The sequence below is a fragment of the Corvus kubaryi genome, unplaced genomic scaffold (genome assembly GCF_017639235.1).
Source record: "Corvus kubaryi isolate FWS band 111438036 unplaced genomic scaffold, C.kubaryi_AGA036_p1.0 76, whole genome shotgun sequence".
Taxonomy (NCBI): Eukaryota; Metazoa; Chordata; class Aves; order Passeriformes; family Corvidae; genus Corvus; species Corvus kubaryi.
Window position 1 is genome coordinate 3,490,390 of NW_024582063.1, and position 18,387 is coordinate 3,508,776.

General features: G+C 37.2%; 1 protein-coding gene across 1 annotated transcript in view; it reads right to left on the bottom strand.

Moving 5' to 3' along the window:
- Nucleotides 1-18,387, bottom strand: part of NRXN1 (neurexin 1) — a 516,697-nt gene that overhangs the window by 92,832 nt on the left and 405,478 nt on the right. Inside the window, exons 17-18 of the mRNA XM_042051442.1 lie at nt 3,557-3,646; nt 1,812-2,131 (exon numbers count right to left, since the gene is read on the bottom strand). Of these exons, the coding sequence (XP_041907376.1) occupies nt 1,812-2,131; nt 3,557-3,646 (410 nt within the window). The remainder of the gene's footprint in view (nt 1-1,811; nt 2,132-3,556; nt 3,647-18,387) is intronic.

Sequence of the window (18,387 nt, forward strand, 5' to 3'; positions counted from 1 at the left end):
TCTTAGTGGCTAAACATGAAAATAGTGTGCAAATTATAGTGGGGAATACTCCCAGAAACTGAGGCCAACTGGCAAAGCAATTACACCAGTAAACTCCTGCTGCCTACAGCTCATGCAAGGTGCTAACTGAGAATGGCCCCTGTGACATTTTTCCTCCAAAATTGTTGGCAGAGGCCAACAGTATGCTGGGAACTGACAGAACAGCTTAACATTGTTTAATTTTAATTTAGTAACATTAATTGAGCCCAAATTCTTCCACACTGGGAGGGTGTTCTACACTTTTAGAGGCAGACCTTCCCTTTGGTAAATTTGATGAAGCCTTACATTTTGTTGTTGCAAAATACTGAGGGTCAGACTAGCTGGATAATAGAGTGCAAGATACTATTTAAAACAGAATTAGTAACAAAGAAAGTGTATTGCTATTTAGTAAAACTCTGTAACCTACTACAATAATTATTAAACCCTCTGTCAACCTGCAAGTCAAAATGCTTTTCTTTTTAAGGCTCATTTCTAAGTGAAGTGTACTGCTTCAAGATTTTTAAATAACAATTTTTACTTTACTGTAGTTTTTGGTCCATAGTATAAAGCATACAGAGATACTACAGACAGAAAAGCTGAAGTGTCAAGTTTGATGCCCCAATCATATTCAGTCTGTGACTTAAGTTTTTACACAGAAAACAGGCAACCTGACCTCAGCCTCTGTCTACTGTGCTTCATTCTTGAGAAAATGAACCTCATTCAACGCATCCTGTCCCTCCCTACAGGTCATGATGCTTTCTGTGTTCTTTGTCCTACTTCTGGATCTCAGGAGTGTAGCTGTCATGGCTTGATGGCCCAGTGGGCGCACAAACAAGCATGTGAACCAAATGAACATAAGAAAAGCTTTTAGCAGTCTACCTGTGTTTCTTGGTTTGGTTGAGGTTTTTTTTGTTTGTTTTGTTTCATTTTTTTTTAAGAAAGTATAAATATGAAAGAATCTTTCCCGTCACAGGAACGTCTTGACAAGTTTTAGGTTCTTAAAGCCCAATGTCTGACTGCTGTTACTCAGGATATCCACGAGATGAAGGTACTTAATTCACTCACCTGTTTTTCTCCCCTCCTTTTCCCAATAATTAAATTCCCCTGCATATTATACAGAGATCCTGACAAAACCTGAAAGCAACTAAATATATCACCAAATTCATGAGATACAAGAAACTTCAAACAGTAAACAGCCTATGACTTTGAGCCTGAGTCTCTCATGGTGCAGAGTGTTCTTAATTCCCTCTGCTGCCACTGCTTCTTGTGAGGAATACTGCCAGAGAAGATGATCAATCATGGGACTAGAGAAAGTTCTAATTCCCTCTTTTCCAGACTCTTGCAACTTTTTGTCTTCACACCTCCTTCCTGTTCTCTCTTAAAACTGGGTCTCTTTTCTCTATCTCAAGGATAAAGTCACCGCTTCATTTAATTATCTCTAATTCCAGACATCCTGCATTCCTACACTGAAAATAATCGATGTAAGCCATCAAAGGAAGAAAGGGTATTTAAAAATATGCACCACTATGAAGATGGATGACAGAGCAATATAACTCAGCACCAGAACAATCTGAACTGGAAAGTTTGCCTAATTTAGAAGAACAGCAAAGTCCTTACTTTCCCTCTAAATGCTGATGAACATCACATCCATGAGCCATGTATGGTACAGAACTTTCAACTGTAACTCATGCATTTCTTTAACAGGAGCAATTTCATCTGCAGAGGGAATGAGACAAAGGAAGCCACGCTCAGAGGTGTGAGGATATTGGCAAAAGGCGAGGAAGCCAACTAACCTGACCAATGGGTTCTTTGGTCGGAGCCTTTCCTCTTCTAGCGGTGCTTGTGGCCAAGGTGGTGGTTGTTTCCATGACTGACGTGGACATCTCCGACTGCATTGCGGTGGCTGTGGACTCGGTTGTCATAGAGGAAGGCACTTCACCAACAAGTCTCACATTTCCTTCTATCACGATGTTGGCATCATTTTCTGCCGCCATATTCAGAACTTTCAAGCCATTGTAGTAAAGACCAGAGAGCTGGCCTTGGAAAGGGTGGCCGCGTTCCTTGCCTCCAATTTTTATGGTTGCTTGGCTATTGAAGATTGTGAGCTGACGCCCTGTGAAGATAATATTATATACATGCAAAAATGTTGACTGTGAACACTATACTCTACACGAGTGATAACAGATTGTCATGGGGTGAAAAATGAGAGCAATAAACTATAAGAAAAGGATTTGACTCATAATTCATTGCTTTTTAATGAGGTGTCCATGAAATGCATAAAATTTGAGAGCATTTGCATTTTTCTTAATTTACGACGTTTTGGGATCTATATGTTTTTTGCTAAAAGGCCAATCAAATATATTTGCAAATGTGTTTGGCACTACAAGATATACCCCTCTCCCTTTTACCTGAAAGCAGTGTTAACCTTTTGGTGTGTTTTAAGAATGCCAGGTTTTCTAATTCCTTAAGATAACGTTTTCTTCAAGTCTGCCAACATTTAAAAGTTTGGATTTTTTCCACGCAATGCAGCATAGAGCCTATAGCTTTATGTACAAGTGAGTTTATGTATGTATAGACATATACGTATATGTATATACACACAAAGTTTATATATATGCCAAGAAGTCACTAGGTCAAGTGAATTTTAAAGAATTTATGCAGTAATCTGTTGCATCTCTATATATGTGAATATTTACATTTTAAATTAAATATTTCCTTTTCGTATTTAAATGTTTATTTCCCTTCAACATACACACTGAAAAGAAACACATGGTTCACACTGAGTATCTCAGAGGCAGATTCAAAAATAGATGTCTGATTGGCTTTCAGCAAGGCTATCAATTAAAATAAAAGATTTTAGATGTAAAAGCGGCTTCAGAAATGATACACATACCGATGGAGAAATCATGGCACATTTCCATTAAACAGAGAAATCCTCAGCAACAGTACCACTCTTAGTAAATAGAATAGTCACTTTAGCAGATTGGTTTCTGCTCACAAAAAGCATGCACACAACTTTAAAGTTCTGTTTTAATTAGTGTTTGTTCCAAAATCCCCTTAGAAAGTTGCAAACGTTAAAGGGACTTCATTTTGATTGGCAATTCATATTGCCCACTATTTAAGATACCTACAGTTTAAACAAATTTTTTTCAGGACCATGATGAAGATATCATAACTACAGATATTTTTAGTTAATAATTTAGATGCTGGAACATGGAATATAATCTATGAATGATTTATAATTTTTGGTTAATGTTTGCTATGAGTACCTTCATAGATTGAGTTAGTGGATTATATTTAACAGTCCCTTTAACCTTAAGTTAACAGGGTAAGATTATTAAACAGCTGGTACTTCTAGAAATGTATAGAAATTATTATACAAGGTATGCAAATATTACTCTATATTTTACTTTTTAAAATTTGTTTTAATTTAGTTTTACTGAAATTTATTTTTTATGTTTATTAGTGTTACAATGAAGCACTACTTGGTTATGTTCAAATTATTTTTTTATTTGAAGTTTTAATCAATGTTTTTTACCTTTGTCGAGTAGCCATTCATCAACTACTCGACCAAGTCGATATGGAATTCGCTGTCTAGCAATCGCCAGGCGCTCGTTATCATTGTTTCCTTTAAAGTTTAAAGAGACATTTCATTGGTTAAAATCTGTAAGGTCAAAGGTTAAAAGTTAATACTTAAAGCTTGAGCTATACAGTTGCCACATGATTTTTTGAAATTTGGAATTTTAAAAAGTGCTACCTAGAACATTTCATGGTTCAGACTTTTCATTCATTCATTTATTTTATTTTAGCAAACAAAATTATTCCTATGTTAATTGAAAATTAGAAATCTGCATTTGAGCTAGGTTATTAAACTTATGTTATAGACAGACCCAAAAAACAAATTTAAACATCATCGAATGGCTTTACAAAAAAATGATAGTTGACCTCAGGGTTTTGTCTTTTTTGATGTTTCTTATTAACTAGTTAAACATGTTCAGGTGAAACAGGTTTAAGTTTTCAAAAGACATCCAACCTCTCACTCCAGGTTAGTCATTTAAAGAAGAAGAACACAACTCTTAATCACCATCTAAGGCACACTTACTTCTTCTGTCTAATAATAGTCCTGCTGTAACTTATTCCTAAGCAGAAAAAATACACATTTCTTCGCTTCATTTAAACAAAATCCAGAGATTCAAATACATGGTACAGAACAGACCAGGGCATTCGCAGTTTGTACATTCTCTTAGGACTCGTTGACAATGTCTTGAAGGAACACCAAGGCTTTGACAAAAGTGACTTGCTGAAAGGTAGCTTGGTTCTGAAACATGGAAGTGCTTTAAAATTTAGCAAGAGGCCATCTGTGGTGGGGTTTCATAAATTAAGAGCTAATCAGAACTCAGCAATGCAAAGGACAAACTTGTCATATTTGCCAACTGTATCTATTTTCAGTCAGTGCAGAGATCTCTGACTTTTTTAACTAAAACAGTGAGATAGAATAAGGCTAATACAGTCACAAAAATAGCAGATGAGGAATAATTAGCAAAACACTTTAAATATTTATTTGTAATTACAGGTTTTTGTGCTTGAGTTATATAGTTGTGATCCCTCAGAAAACCACTTAGGAGAATGGAAAACCTAAATATTTGCTTCAATGTATAGGCTTTTGGTGGCAGCCTAATTTTAAACCAACAATGTCTTTTTCTTTCATTGTATTGGTTCATATTAGGAAAGAATCTGAGAGATAAGAGCCGGATGGGTAAAAAGCAGTCATTCATAAATCATGTCCAAATACAAAATCAATCTTATTGGCTCAAATGTGCATATTTTCTTTGACTTCAAAACCCACCAAACCAACCAAGGAACCAAGTCCTGTATCTGCAGTAGAAATGTAAGCACATGCTGCAGTAAGTCCACGTAGTGCTCAGAAAGACACATTCCTGAGCTAGAAGGATCCCACTGCTAACTATCAAACAATTATCCAAATTCAGGAGATCAGTGTTCTGGTTTGTCACAAAATTACAAGCCGTAACAGGCTTGCAGGGAAGAATCAGTACAATAGATCCCCAAAACTGCAAATGAAACCGCGGTGGTTTTATGCAGGTATTTGTTCTGCAGCAATGAGAACTGCTATTTCCATGTTTCATTCAGCCCTCACTTCGTTTATCATGGACATCATCCACCATGCCAGAAGCTGACCTATTTGCTTTTGAGGAGATGCTCTTTTCCTCTTGGTTCCCTTTCCAATGTAAAATCATAAAATGGTTTGGGTTGAAAGGGACATTTGGAGATCATCTCTTCCCACCCCCTTGCTATGGGTAAAGACACCTTTCACTAGATCAGGTTGCTCAAAGCCCATTTGACCTGACCTTGAGCCCTTCCCATGATGGGGCATCCACAACTTCTTTGGACAACCACAGAAGAGGGTTCCACAACTTCTCTGAGTAAATATGCTATGTGAACATCTAAGTGTATGTCATATTAAAAAGTGGATGGACGTACATACATATATATATATATAAAACATATACATTTTGTTTCTATGTACATTTCTCTCTGTTCTCAATATTTAGATATATTTTCCATGAAACAGAACTGAAACTGAACATTAAACATTTTACTGAATCTCTCCCTTTTGTACTTCTCCAAGGAAGTGAAATTTTGGAATTAAACACATCACAACACAACTACTGTGATGATGTGAGAATAGAGGAAGCTTTAATTCTTTATTTCCTGTTATGATTTTTAAAATTACTGCTCTTCATCCTGGCCTCCTTTTCCTACAGCAAACTTACTGTGAATAAAAGGAAATTTGAAAAGTACCAGAAAAAACCCAGGAAATTTCATGTGACCAACACAGGAACCAAAATAAATGGTATGATCCTACATGTTTCTGTTCTGGATTTGTATCGTCCATCAAAATATGTGTGTATGTATGTATACCTCAACCACTGAGTTAATAATTTATATTTACTGACACTCAGTTACTTTTAACACATTTAGCTTTTCAGAAGGATGTTCCTACAGTTTTTATTGAGGCACTATCAGTTGAGTCACTGAATAAGTGAGAGAACATCCTATTTCCAAAAGGTTTCCTTAACTTAAAGTAAATGAATCATGAATTTTAGTTAGGGTTGCATACCTTTTTTTCCCCGGTTATTTATATTTAAAAAAAAAATGGGGGAGTGGGTGAGATTCTTCTATGTCATTTATAAAAAAGGCTAAGTTGTTCAGAAGAAGTCTGTGGGCATAAGGAATGCAGTAACATAATGGAAATAAGTTTAATGGGTAGAGATCATCATTCAGTCATCAACTTCACACACTGTTACTCACTGGATGCCTTTTGTGAACGAATGCTCTCTAGATCCCACGAGAACCAGGCAGTTATGACAAAATATTCACAACTGCCTTTACTGGGAGGGCATTAAACTGTGGTGTTTATTCACCTGGTAGGTGTAAATCTGGAACATTTGGTAAGAGGACCCTCTGCAGACACCAGACTGGATCCTTAGCGCTATTGCAACTCTCTGTTGTAATTCCATGACTAATACGGGATTTATTGTAGGCAAGGTCCACTCTCACTAATCTGCAGCTGCTCCAGAACCTCTCTATGGTGAGCCTGGAAACTCCTCTGTGAATTAACACCATAAATTTAACCTTGGCCAGCTTATACATTTCTTTGAATCCTTTCATTAAAACATACAGTATGTATGTTTTTTGAGACTATTATAATGTGATTCTATCAATAAATTATGTTTTATACTAGCTGCAGCAGTCCTGCACCACTGGGAGCAAAATTCAAATGAAAAGCAAGGAAATAACAATTTGATTTGTAAAGGTCACACAAAAAATAATTGCTGATTACATTAGCCCATTCGTCATCAGAGGAAAAGTGCGCTGTGAAATACATCTCAATTTGACACTATTACATTAGCTTAAATTCTTCTAGTGTATAATATAAATGCAAAGGCTAGGGGGAAATGGTGTGGAACTTATCTGGATTTAGTTTCAAGGAGAACACATGGATTTAGTAATGATGAAACCAGTAGACACATAACAACTACATTAAAAAAAATTAAACGTAGAATTGAAAATAATGGAAACTCCATTAAAAGCAACAAAAGTCCTATTACTACATCATGAAAAGCACACATAGTTTCAATAACTGCTTCTTCCCAAACAGCTGGTTTGGGTCATGCACTTAGATACAACGAATCTGGATAGATCCACTGAATTCAGTAAAACTGTATGCATTTCCCTCATCTTATAATCTCATCCCCAGTAATCATAAATACCACAGATTGTTTTCCTCAGGAGTATTCAGCTCATGTTTTTCTACCTTCCTTTATTTATGCTTGTTTTTACCAATATGGTGAACCACAAGGAACTTCTTCAGTAAAAACACTTCCAAGAAGGTTAATAAATTTTTTCATACTCTAAATAAACCTGCGGCTTTGAGATTTTATTTCTGCTACCCTTCTGAAAGATTAAGTGCTCTGGCAGGCATCCTTTCCATCGTAATTCATAAAAACCCCCCCGATGTGCTTAAACTTTAATTGTAGACAGCTATGTGACTATCCAGCATTACTCTTCCAGGTTATATGGCCAAGATTTCTTTGATTAAAAAAGCTGGGTAGAAATGATTCACTCAGGATGTGCACCATGACACTGTCTAACCTGATTGAATTCTAGATGGCTTCATTCTTCTGCCAAACAGACAATATTTTGTCACAACAGAGTGTTAATTCCATACTGGCAGAAAGGCTTCAAGGGAATAACAATAATTCCAAAGAATCAAGGTAAGCAGAGAAAAGCAGCAAAGGTCAAATCTTTGAGTCAGAGCTAAATCTTATGTCACAACTGAGAAGATGTAGTCTAAAAAAAACTTTAATCATACCTTTATATCTATAGGTCAGCTGGGACAAACCAACTATGTGAACTTCACTAATATGTATTTTATCCCTCCTGATTTATTATATTGTCAGGGCTGGAGTGTAATTCTATTTTGTGCTCTGAAATAAAGGTGTCAGTTATTGATGTGAAATAGCAGCATCCTTGAAAAGGAATAAGTAAGAAGGTTGAAAATCGTGAGTCTGTGAAGAGCAACCTATACTAGAGAATATTTTCTTTGAAACAAACCCTTTAACAGAATACAAATTCACATTGTTAGTCCCAGTGATCTGTTAGGGAAATAAATAACAAAGTGATGAATCCAAGGTCTATCTCCATTTATAAACAACCTTCTTTCCCTAGTTTTGCTCATCATGATCTTGACACCGCTATTTCTGAATCATGACTCCCCTGACATCTGCAAGAGAAAGACAGAGACCCATATCATTCCTCCAGATGCAGTTAGGGATGAAACCTGACTGAAATGTCAACTGCATGACGTGAGAGGAAGCCACAGCAGCTCTGGGTGGGATATGGGCACAAACAGTCCACAAACAGTCTCACATGGCCAGGAGATGAAATCATAATCTCAGAAATGGCCCATACTAAAGTTCTTTCATAGCATCTATTTCCACTATTGTGCACATATACTTGAGACTGGGTTGCATGGGGGAGAGGAGAAGAGGTCCAAGTTCACCTCAGGAAGTCACTGTGTTAGTGGGGGACACTGCTCTGACCTACATTTTTGCTGAGTGCTTACAGACTTGTCTAGCCAGTGTTTGATCCAGGAGTGAGCTCTGGATGGATCAGATGAAGGTGTTGCTGAAAGATGTCAGCTCTACTTGTTACAGTGTGTGGGGAGAGACAGAGGAGGATGCAGCGGCCAGCCTTGAAGATGTTGTATGAGGAGTTACATACCCAGAAGGTTGATTTGGGCCTCCTACAGTGTTCAGAGGGAAGGTACACACACAGTTGCAGAATGTGAGCATTTTGAACAAACCTTACCGTCAACTCAGAGAGAAGAGAAAAGTACAAAGAAACTCATAAGTTAGAGAAGGAACCTGTAGCAAATAAGTAAGAGTGCAGCTCTTCAATGCCTTACCTTCTGGAGAAAATTTAACCTATGAAGAGAGAAACCACCATGAAGTACAACTTCTCCAAACTTTGAAGTGTCAAGCCTGGCAAGTTCATATTAAATGACCAAAATATAATATGACCCTTTACACCCTACAGGAACTCCCAAATTCCTTATAATGAATATTAAGCATCCCAAGAGGTTATTTGCCCACAGAATGACTGATAGGCATCTTCATAGCAGAGTCAAATCTCTCAGTGGTGGCTCATAACAGTGCTAAAAACAAAGCAAAACTTAGGTTTGCCTTTAAGAAGAATACAATTACAACATTTATTGCAAGATGAATGCGTAAGTTGGTTCCCATTCCATTTATCCTACAGACTGTACCAAAACATCTATTCACCTGTAAGCTCCTTATTTCATGCTTGCATAATAAACAAAGTAAATAATATTTTTACAACTTTCTACAGGATTAAATGGAGAACTCTCATTCACCTCTCAGGGGGAGCTGAACCTTCACTTCAAATCAACTACCTTCTGCCCTGTTTTGTTTTTGATTATTTTTCACTGGATTAATTGGTAATTAAATGAAGAGTATGCTCTTCCTGACTCTCACTTCCTCACTGTAATGCAGTATCTGTCTCAGTTTGTGCAGTTCTGGAATGCTTATTTTGAGAGATTGGTGTATTATATCAAAAACAAGCAAGAGAAGATGAAAAGCAACAAGAAGCAGATAAGAAAACATAAGACTTGTCTGATAAATTAAAGGTCATATTTTGTTATCAGGAGTTTTAAAAAGATCCTTTGTACTGCCTGTGTAGAATTTAAAGAGCTAATACTGTAGGGCTGCTGCTAAAATAGGCAGGAAAACTGATAGAAATCATTGAAGAAGAATGAATTGTTGCAAGTATGGTACCATGCCCAACATCCCCCCAAGAGTGACATTTTGTAGTTCTCCAAGGTAAAAGGACTCTGAACTGTTTCTAAATCATAATGTCACAGCATTTAAGGTTATATTTTCGATATAGATTTAACCAGAGGTTGGCTGTAAGCAGTTTCTTATTCAATAGATTTTCAACAACTGGAAAATGGAGAATGTTTCAAGCCTATTGCATTGAAAATTAGCTAGATCTGAGATAGCAATCAACTGCTGAGGGTGTTCTACTGACTTTTGCCCAGGTAGCAATCTGGATGATCTTCATTTCATGCTAGCAAAGAGGTGCTATATAGAATGTCTCTTGACAGAAATAATACATTATATAAATGAACAATGGCAAAAGGGAAACACTGTGCTCAGCGCCCATTTTAAATTCCCACTGGGCTGTAACTCCATGAATATCCAGTATTCAGGTAGAAGCCATCACTAAGAAAGGACTTACTAACTATGTGGTAAGTGTCTCCTAATTAAGTTTAATCACCACATAAGTTCCGAGTTTGGAAAAAGGACAAACTGTCAGAAGGTCATTGCTCATAACCTTGCATTTTATTGTGGTTAGTGAAAGGCTTTGGGAAAATCTATTTTTCCCATAAGTTATTTGTGGACAATTTGCAACATGAAAAGTCATCTGAAACAATTGGAAAAATCTTCTGGAGTTAAATCCTCCTCTTGGATATGTGGTTGATAAGAGAAAATAGAAGATTGGCCTTCAGTTGTGATCTCCAAAACTGCTGCAATTGGACTGCTTGAGCAGGCTGTGCAGGGGCAGTGCAGGGTGCAGATAAAGTCATGCTCATTACATGACCAGGTTCATAAACACTGTGGGAAATCCAAAGCACTCAGCATCAGCCTTCATCAACAGCACACAAACTAACTTGACTGCAGCTGTAAATTTTAAAAATGTTGATTTCATGTTCTTTCACAAAACATGAAGATGCTGGAGTTAACCCCAGTGTTCTAAAGTCCTGGGACATACAGGTGCTTTGTCACACTTGCTGCACCTGCCCAGGCTGTATCATCTTATTCTCCTATGGATAAGCATAATTACACACAAGCCAACAGGAACAAAACAGAGGTCATTTTTTGGACCAGAGTTTGCCAAGAAGGAAAAAAACAGATGTGCCCATACAGACAGAAAATGGCATTTAAGAGATAAAAATCTGTTCTGTGTCAGCAGTGCAGGCAAAAAAAAGTGAAAAAAACCTAGCCCATGGCCAAAGCCAGCTCCAGACTTTCAGTTCTGTCTAAAAGTGGCATTTCAATTTGTGTATTTAAGCCTTGAAGACATTTTACTATAAAAGAATAATCTATTTCAAATGGAAAGGTTTAAACTTGTACATACAGGGGAGTTTTAATGCTTTCGGCAAGATGCAGAAACAGAAACTGTAAATAATAGAAACAGATGTTCACTGAGATAAAAACAGAGGAGTGCTTTAGGACTGCAGAACTGCAATGACAAGACTAAAGTCTAATGGAAAAGTCTAATGGCTGTGGGTAGACTCCCAGCAGAAGTTTAATTTTATCTGTTAAAAATTGAAATAATCTGATTTCATATTTATAAATTTAAGAAAAAAATCACTAATAATTCCCCTTTAACCTGTGCTATGTTGCACATCATTATAACTTTTTATAAAATGCAGCTAAGTTTCTAATAATCTGCAAAACATTTACAATTAGCTAAGGTTTTTCCTCTTGTGATTATGTTTTACCTCATTTTTTTTAAAGTAGTACAACTTAGAATACTGAGAATTGTTGTGAAACATTTGATTTTGTTTTGAGATGTTAATTTTGAAGAGAATTGGACAGTTAATTGCTCAGATACTTTGAGTTTCTATAATCAAAACTCTTCTATATTTTCCTTTTTGTATGGTTTAGGAAGTTCTCAGGGAAGGGAACATCTGGTTACCATAATATGGTTGTCACTTTCCTGATATGTCTCCTTCATGAATTCTCATATTCTCTGTGTAAAAATGGGACAAAGACCCACTGCTGAGTAAAGACCTTGTGTGGGGAATAGGCAGGAGAAGGGCTGTCAATGTTGGCACAAACCACGTCCATGGAAAGTCCATTTCAGTGCACCCTATTCTGCAAAAGTCCATAAAGACACGCTGAGCATCAAGCACGGAAGCAATTCTCCAGTGTCTTCCTAAATCATGGCCTGAAAAGATCTTTGAAGCTACAGATCTCTCCTTGGATGTTTTCAGATGACAGATGGTGTCAAGGTAGCCTTGAGCCTCTAGAAGAGAAAGCCAGCGACTCCAAAGCCAGTCCTAACACATGTGGATCTGACCTACACCAGCTAAACCAAGACATCCCAATGCTTTAAGTTCTTGCCTGGGATCCACTTTCATATGAGGAGCTGCTCTGTTTTAAAGCTAACAAGGGCACGTTTTGGATGGACAGTTCAAAGCTGGCAGCTAACTTTCATGTAGGTCTAAATTTATTGGCTTGATTTTCAGAGCAAATCTGAGCTGAAACACCAGAATGAAGAAACAATCAGTATTGGACTAGGTAAGCATATATGACTTTGCAAGGAAATAGATAATCACTAGTCAACTGTCAATATGTTTAATTTTTCGTTTTGTTCTACAAAAATCCATTTGCTAATGCAATATCCACAGTGTGGACCTGACTTCTACTCTGAAACACTTATGAAATGTTAAATGGGAAAAAGATCAACTTTAGAAAGAAAATAGCTCTGCTAGCACAATTTACACATCTACTTTTTCTCAGGAAACCACTTGACCTTTTAAAAACCTACTGAAACCCACCATGTTGAAATTAAATAAGGCTATTATCATCTTTCCAGCTTTATGAACTCTTGTAGCTTCTCTAACACTAAGCACTAATGCATTATTAAATATAATGTAATATGCTATTTAAATTATTTTTATTTCTAAATGATGGTACTGAGCAAGGTGAAGTATTAAATAAGAATCTAATTCAAAGCAGATAATACACTAACAGCTAAAATGTGCAGATGACTTACTAATAAAATATTAATGAATTCCAGTTTAATAAGCATATTTCAAGACAAAATTCACAACTATGAGCAGGGAGGACTACATCAGTCCATCAATCTATTGTCCATCATCACCCATGAAAGCAGTGGCATGGACTCGATAGATTAGATGGGAAAAGGAAGGTGCCTTCTGTGCTTTTGTTCATATGTTCACAGATTTGCCACTGCTTCTACAGCAGAACACTAAAACTTTGTTTAGAAGTTTCACTGCTGAGGCTGCAGTATATTCAATTAACACTAAAATATGTCTGACTGCCAGGATGGATTGTTACCACCAATAAAGTACAAGGCTAAACCAGGATTCTGACAAGGATTGGAGCAACATCCCATTCTGTTTTCTGCACAGAACACCCATGGTGCTCACATCCACAGAACTATGACAGATAAGGGAAGTGTACAGGCAGCAGATTATTTTTGACACACTCCTGCAGCACGGCTCATCTCTCCAGCTCAGCTGGAAAAGCTGCATGCAGGCTTACTCCATGGAATGCTCTTTAACTAAAGTCAGCTACTGCAAAAATTACATGCAGCAAACTGTGAGCTATCAGATAGAATGGACAAGCAAGCAGCTAACTAAGAATCATTCCTTACATATCAGGATTTCTGGATGTATAAATACACAAAGCTGAGAAAGAGAAATATAAATTATATATTAGGATTTAAGTAATATTTCCAGTATTCTCTTTCTGCTCTTTTACAAGCACATTCCCAGTTTGATGTAATAGGACTGACATATTTAAGGCATTGCATAGCTGTTGATTAGCACAGTAATGTTTCTGGATATAGAAATGATACCTGGAAACTTTTTTTTTTTTTTTTTTACTCTGACTTTAATTCCTGGAAAGTTGTTGCTATATCTGCATTATAAACATATTGCTACCACAGCATTATTCTTATATCAATAATACACTCCTAAGACATAGGCCTAATGTCAACTGCACATCACAGGATATGACTATTGACCCACTAAATCAGGTATTCAGCCATGAAACTATTCTTTGGTTAATTTATAACCTGTAACAGGCTCAATCAGGGCTTCCAGGAAACCACCTTCTCCTGACGTGGTGATACACCATAGAGGTAAATCTCTCAGAAGTGAATACCAAGGCTCACTGTTGAAATTCTGTGCTCATTTCTTCCATGAATTTCTCAGTTCTGGTTACAGCTTTCTAGGAACAGCTAAAGAGCACTGTAAGCATCTCCAGTTTTCTCCTCCTGAAAGCACTTAGATTGTAATCAAGTCACTGCATAGTTTTCTTTTTGACAGTATAAATCACTTAAGATTGTTTCTCTCCAGGGATCTCATTACACACGCGCCAATTTGTTTTCTTCCATAGAACCACAGACCCCAGGTACAGCCTTTGATACCCATTCCAGAGCTTGTTTCAAAGTGCTGCAAAAGGTGGTAAAATCCTCCCTAGTTCTTAATGCTTTAGCCTTTTGTGCCCATAAAGTGATTTCCATAAATTCCTTTGTCACAGCCTCACGTGATGCTTCATACAGAGCAACCTGGAAGACGAGACCCCCACAAGTGTCTTCTTGGAATCACATTTCTCCAGGACACTGTCTACGTTGCCATAACCTTTTTAGAGCCAGTAGAGAACCCCAGTGGGTGTTGGGAGTTCCAGTCAGTGAGTGCCCCTCACTGAGAACCATCAGTTTTATGCAATACTGAGCTTATTAGCTCAGGCTGACTAATGAATAATTAACTATATTCACTGCTTACCACTTGGATGAGGCGTATCCACTAGCTTTGGGATTGAAAATGAGATGTATAGCTGTGATGTGCAGGCTCCCCAAAGTCACTGCCACACCGCCCTCTGCAGTGTTGCTCCTCTCTGATTGTAATTTGGCTCTTAAAGGATGATTTTTACACACAGGATACCTATAAGCACCAGAGAACTTAATAAAAGGGGAGGAGGAGCCCTGAAATGGAGCCTGAAACCTCTCTGCCTAAATCCTTCATGTGTACCATATCCTACCATAGCCTTTTAGAATGGACAATGCAGCCATAGCTGAGTGTGTAGTTTAGTTCAGACAAAAACTCACTCACAAAAACTCTAGGACTAGGACCCTAAAGTGAGATGGGCAAGAATCCTTTGGTTGAAAATTGCTATGAGGCAACTGCCGTGCTCTGAAAATGAGAAAATTCTTTCAAGATTTAGCCCTATACCCAGCTACAGTTATATTTTTAGCACCACTTGCTCTTTTCAAAAGGGCATATTTGTTATTCTCTCCCTATTGTGCAACTGTAATTTAAAAATTTAAACATCTCCTCTATTAATGCCCATCAGTTCTGTAAAACAGGAAAATCAAAATTGTCTTTATATATACTTAACCTTGATGATATCGTGTTTCATTCATTTTTTAATGTCCACTAAACTCAATGCTGCACCAGAAAAGCCATTTAACTCCTTAGAAATAGTTCACAGAGGAAAATAAACCATTCACATCTCAATTAAACCAATTTGCAAAAGCATAATTTCACTGCCTTTAATTCAGTTAACTTCTGTATGTAAGGGGCTGAAATTAGGATGCCCTTTACAATGTTTCATGCTTCTGATACACTGAGGAATATTCAATTTCTGCTTCAAATTTATTTGAAATACTTATACTACACAATATGACCCTTGTGAAGCTCTTAAGAGTTCTAGGTTATATAAATCATACATTTCTTTTTTGACAGGTAGGATAGACTGGAAAAAAAAAAAAAATATATATATATCCTCTATCTTAGCTATACCTTGCTAGGGTCAAGGCAGGTCTTTGAACACTCCTGGAACACTCTGAAGTTAACTGTATATGCGTGATATAATACAAGAGTAGAATTTGTTGCAATCAAGGTGCCATTAATCTTAAATCCAAAGTATTAAAGAAAAAAATTATTTTGACAGTGTGGATACTGCAGTTGCAAGATGGTTTTTGTTTGATTGGCTTTTAACCAACAGGGCTTAAGACTGAAGAAATCTAATCAAACCAGAGGATGAGGAGATGGGCGTACAGCTTCTCTCCTGTGTTCACAGGGCACAAAGAGGAGAAAGAGAGTCTAAAGAATGTGTACACTTATATGTTCCAGACAGCAATGATTTGTGTCCTTCTGGATACCTGCTTAATGCAGTTTGCTCTCTGGAAAATATATCTATCTAGGATGGAGCAAGTTGCTGTTTTCCCTGCTGCAGTATGAATTATAGTGACTATTTCTGAATTAGTTAGTTTAATGGAAGTTCTTATCCTGCAGACATAAAGTACTATACTGCTGTCACACCTCATGCCACCAGTAAAATATATTTGGGACACGTGCACGAATGTGCCCCAAATAAAAAAAAAAAAAACCCTCATCTTCCGAGAGCACCTAAAACACAATAGCACTGCAGAGAAATTAGTTTTGTTTTCCATATGATAGATTGTCTGCTTCAAAGGCTCAACACCACATTGATTTGTTCTGTCCTGAGAAAGGCTCCCATTGCAGACTGACTCCAGGCTTGCCCCAGAAGATAATGGAAATAGAGTGCATGGCAGGAGGAGCACACTGCATTGTACTCTGCTCCTGCATTCTCAACCAGCCACTGGGAGCTTCAGTGTGAGCCTTAAAGCAGACCCATGTGTGTGCCAGTCTAGTGAGGCATCTCAGGACAGAGGCACTGTCACAAGTATACCAACTTAAGTGTTACACAGAAATCATTTTACCGGGGTGAGTGAATTATTGGTTTGGCTCAGTGAGTGACATGTTATATAAAGTCCTGTGTAATGAGGTAGTTACAAACCCACTGGAGGCTGGAAGGAAAGAGAAACAAAGGAGTCTGCTGTTCAAATCTCTGCACTGACAACACGGTCCTGCCACTGGGAAAGAAAAGATGAATGACGAATTTCTTTTAAATCACTGATGCCATCAGAGATGCCAGCATTATATTGTTAAGGAAATTATGCAGCTTAAATTCCTTGGGAAAGAGTTTGAACCAATTGTTCTCTTAACTGACAAGATGTTAATCCTCCATTTCTAACTTACCCTACTAGATTGGGTGTGATATTGCAGGTTACACAGAAAACCTATGTCAAGACAAATACAAGTTTGTAAAAGAACCTCTAAATATAGGCAATAATTCATCCTTTGTGATCTGACTTTTGGGAATTGTTAACAGATAATGCCTTTCCTGAAGGGGTGAAAGAGACCAGCTGTGACAGATTTGCCCCATCTCTTTCTTAGGTCTGTTTTCATTCCCATTTTATTCCTCTAACTTGAACGCCTGGAGCTTGTTGTCTTCAGAAATTCCGTTTCCATATCACCCTGTGCCTAATTATGGTAAGCAGGTACCAGCCCATCCTCTTCCACAAGACACAAAAAGAGAACATCTCTCTTTCTTTCAGTATTTTAAAAACATTTTTCTGAATCACTGCTCATTTGACATTTTCTTTCTCCTTCCATTGTGTCACCTTGCCGTATTTAACTGAAAGGTGTTATACCTTCTGTGATCAAGTAATGACAACTGTGCCACACATTTTATCAAGATCTGAATTTAATTACAGGATCTAACAAGCCTAAGAAGGGATGAGCCTTTGTATTTCACCAGGATATCCAAGATGAAAAATAAAGGGGGAAAAAAAACCTGTCTGCAGACTTGGAGAAGCATTATTATATAGCATTATCTGACAGAAAGACCTGATAAGCTGTCAAATTAAAAAGCTGATTTGGGAAATTTTACTGAAACCACTTTTTCAAAAGAGACTGACTGTAGTGCTTTGTTTGGGTATCGCCTAGGCTCTTTACTTAAAGAGAGCAGCAGGATAGGAGAATTTCATAATCACTCAAAGGGCAGCAGTGCTTTTTTTAAAAAAAATAATTCCTTGTCTTTGGGTAAGCTGCAACAGCAGCTCACCCAAAGAGAATGGGAAAATAAATTTCCATTTTTGTTAACATCAATCTTTCACATCAACAATAAAATTATATGGGAAGTGAGACCTGGGTGCATGCTGACAAATACATTTAATCATAACCAAAGAGCAGTCAGACCTGTATGAAATCAGAAAAACATGCAAGAAATCAGTTGTGCAATTACAAAGGCAAGGGAGAACACTGGCCTAGTTACATCCATCACTTAACTGCTGGTTTGTGTCTCAGTAACTAAGATGAATTTTTCATGTATTTTGATTCCTGCTTCTTCCAGGATAATTTCTTCCATCTTTACTCTGGAGAACTTACTGAATTGAGTTTCAAATAACTCCTTGCCTTATTTTTACTTCTCCTTGTCATTATTTTACACACTGGTATAATGCCTTCTTTTATTCATATTATAACTGGACATAATAACATGAATATAGGTAGATATCAACTTCCTAGAATATTCATTGAGGCTTTTGTCCAGACAAAACCAACAAAAAAGAACACAATTTTATCTTTTCCTTGGCTAAGGATTGGAGACATCACAGAAAAGTTAATTGTAGGAAACATTT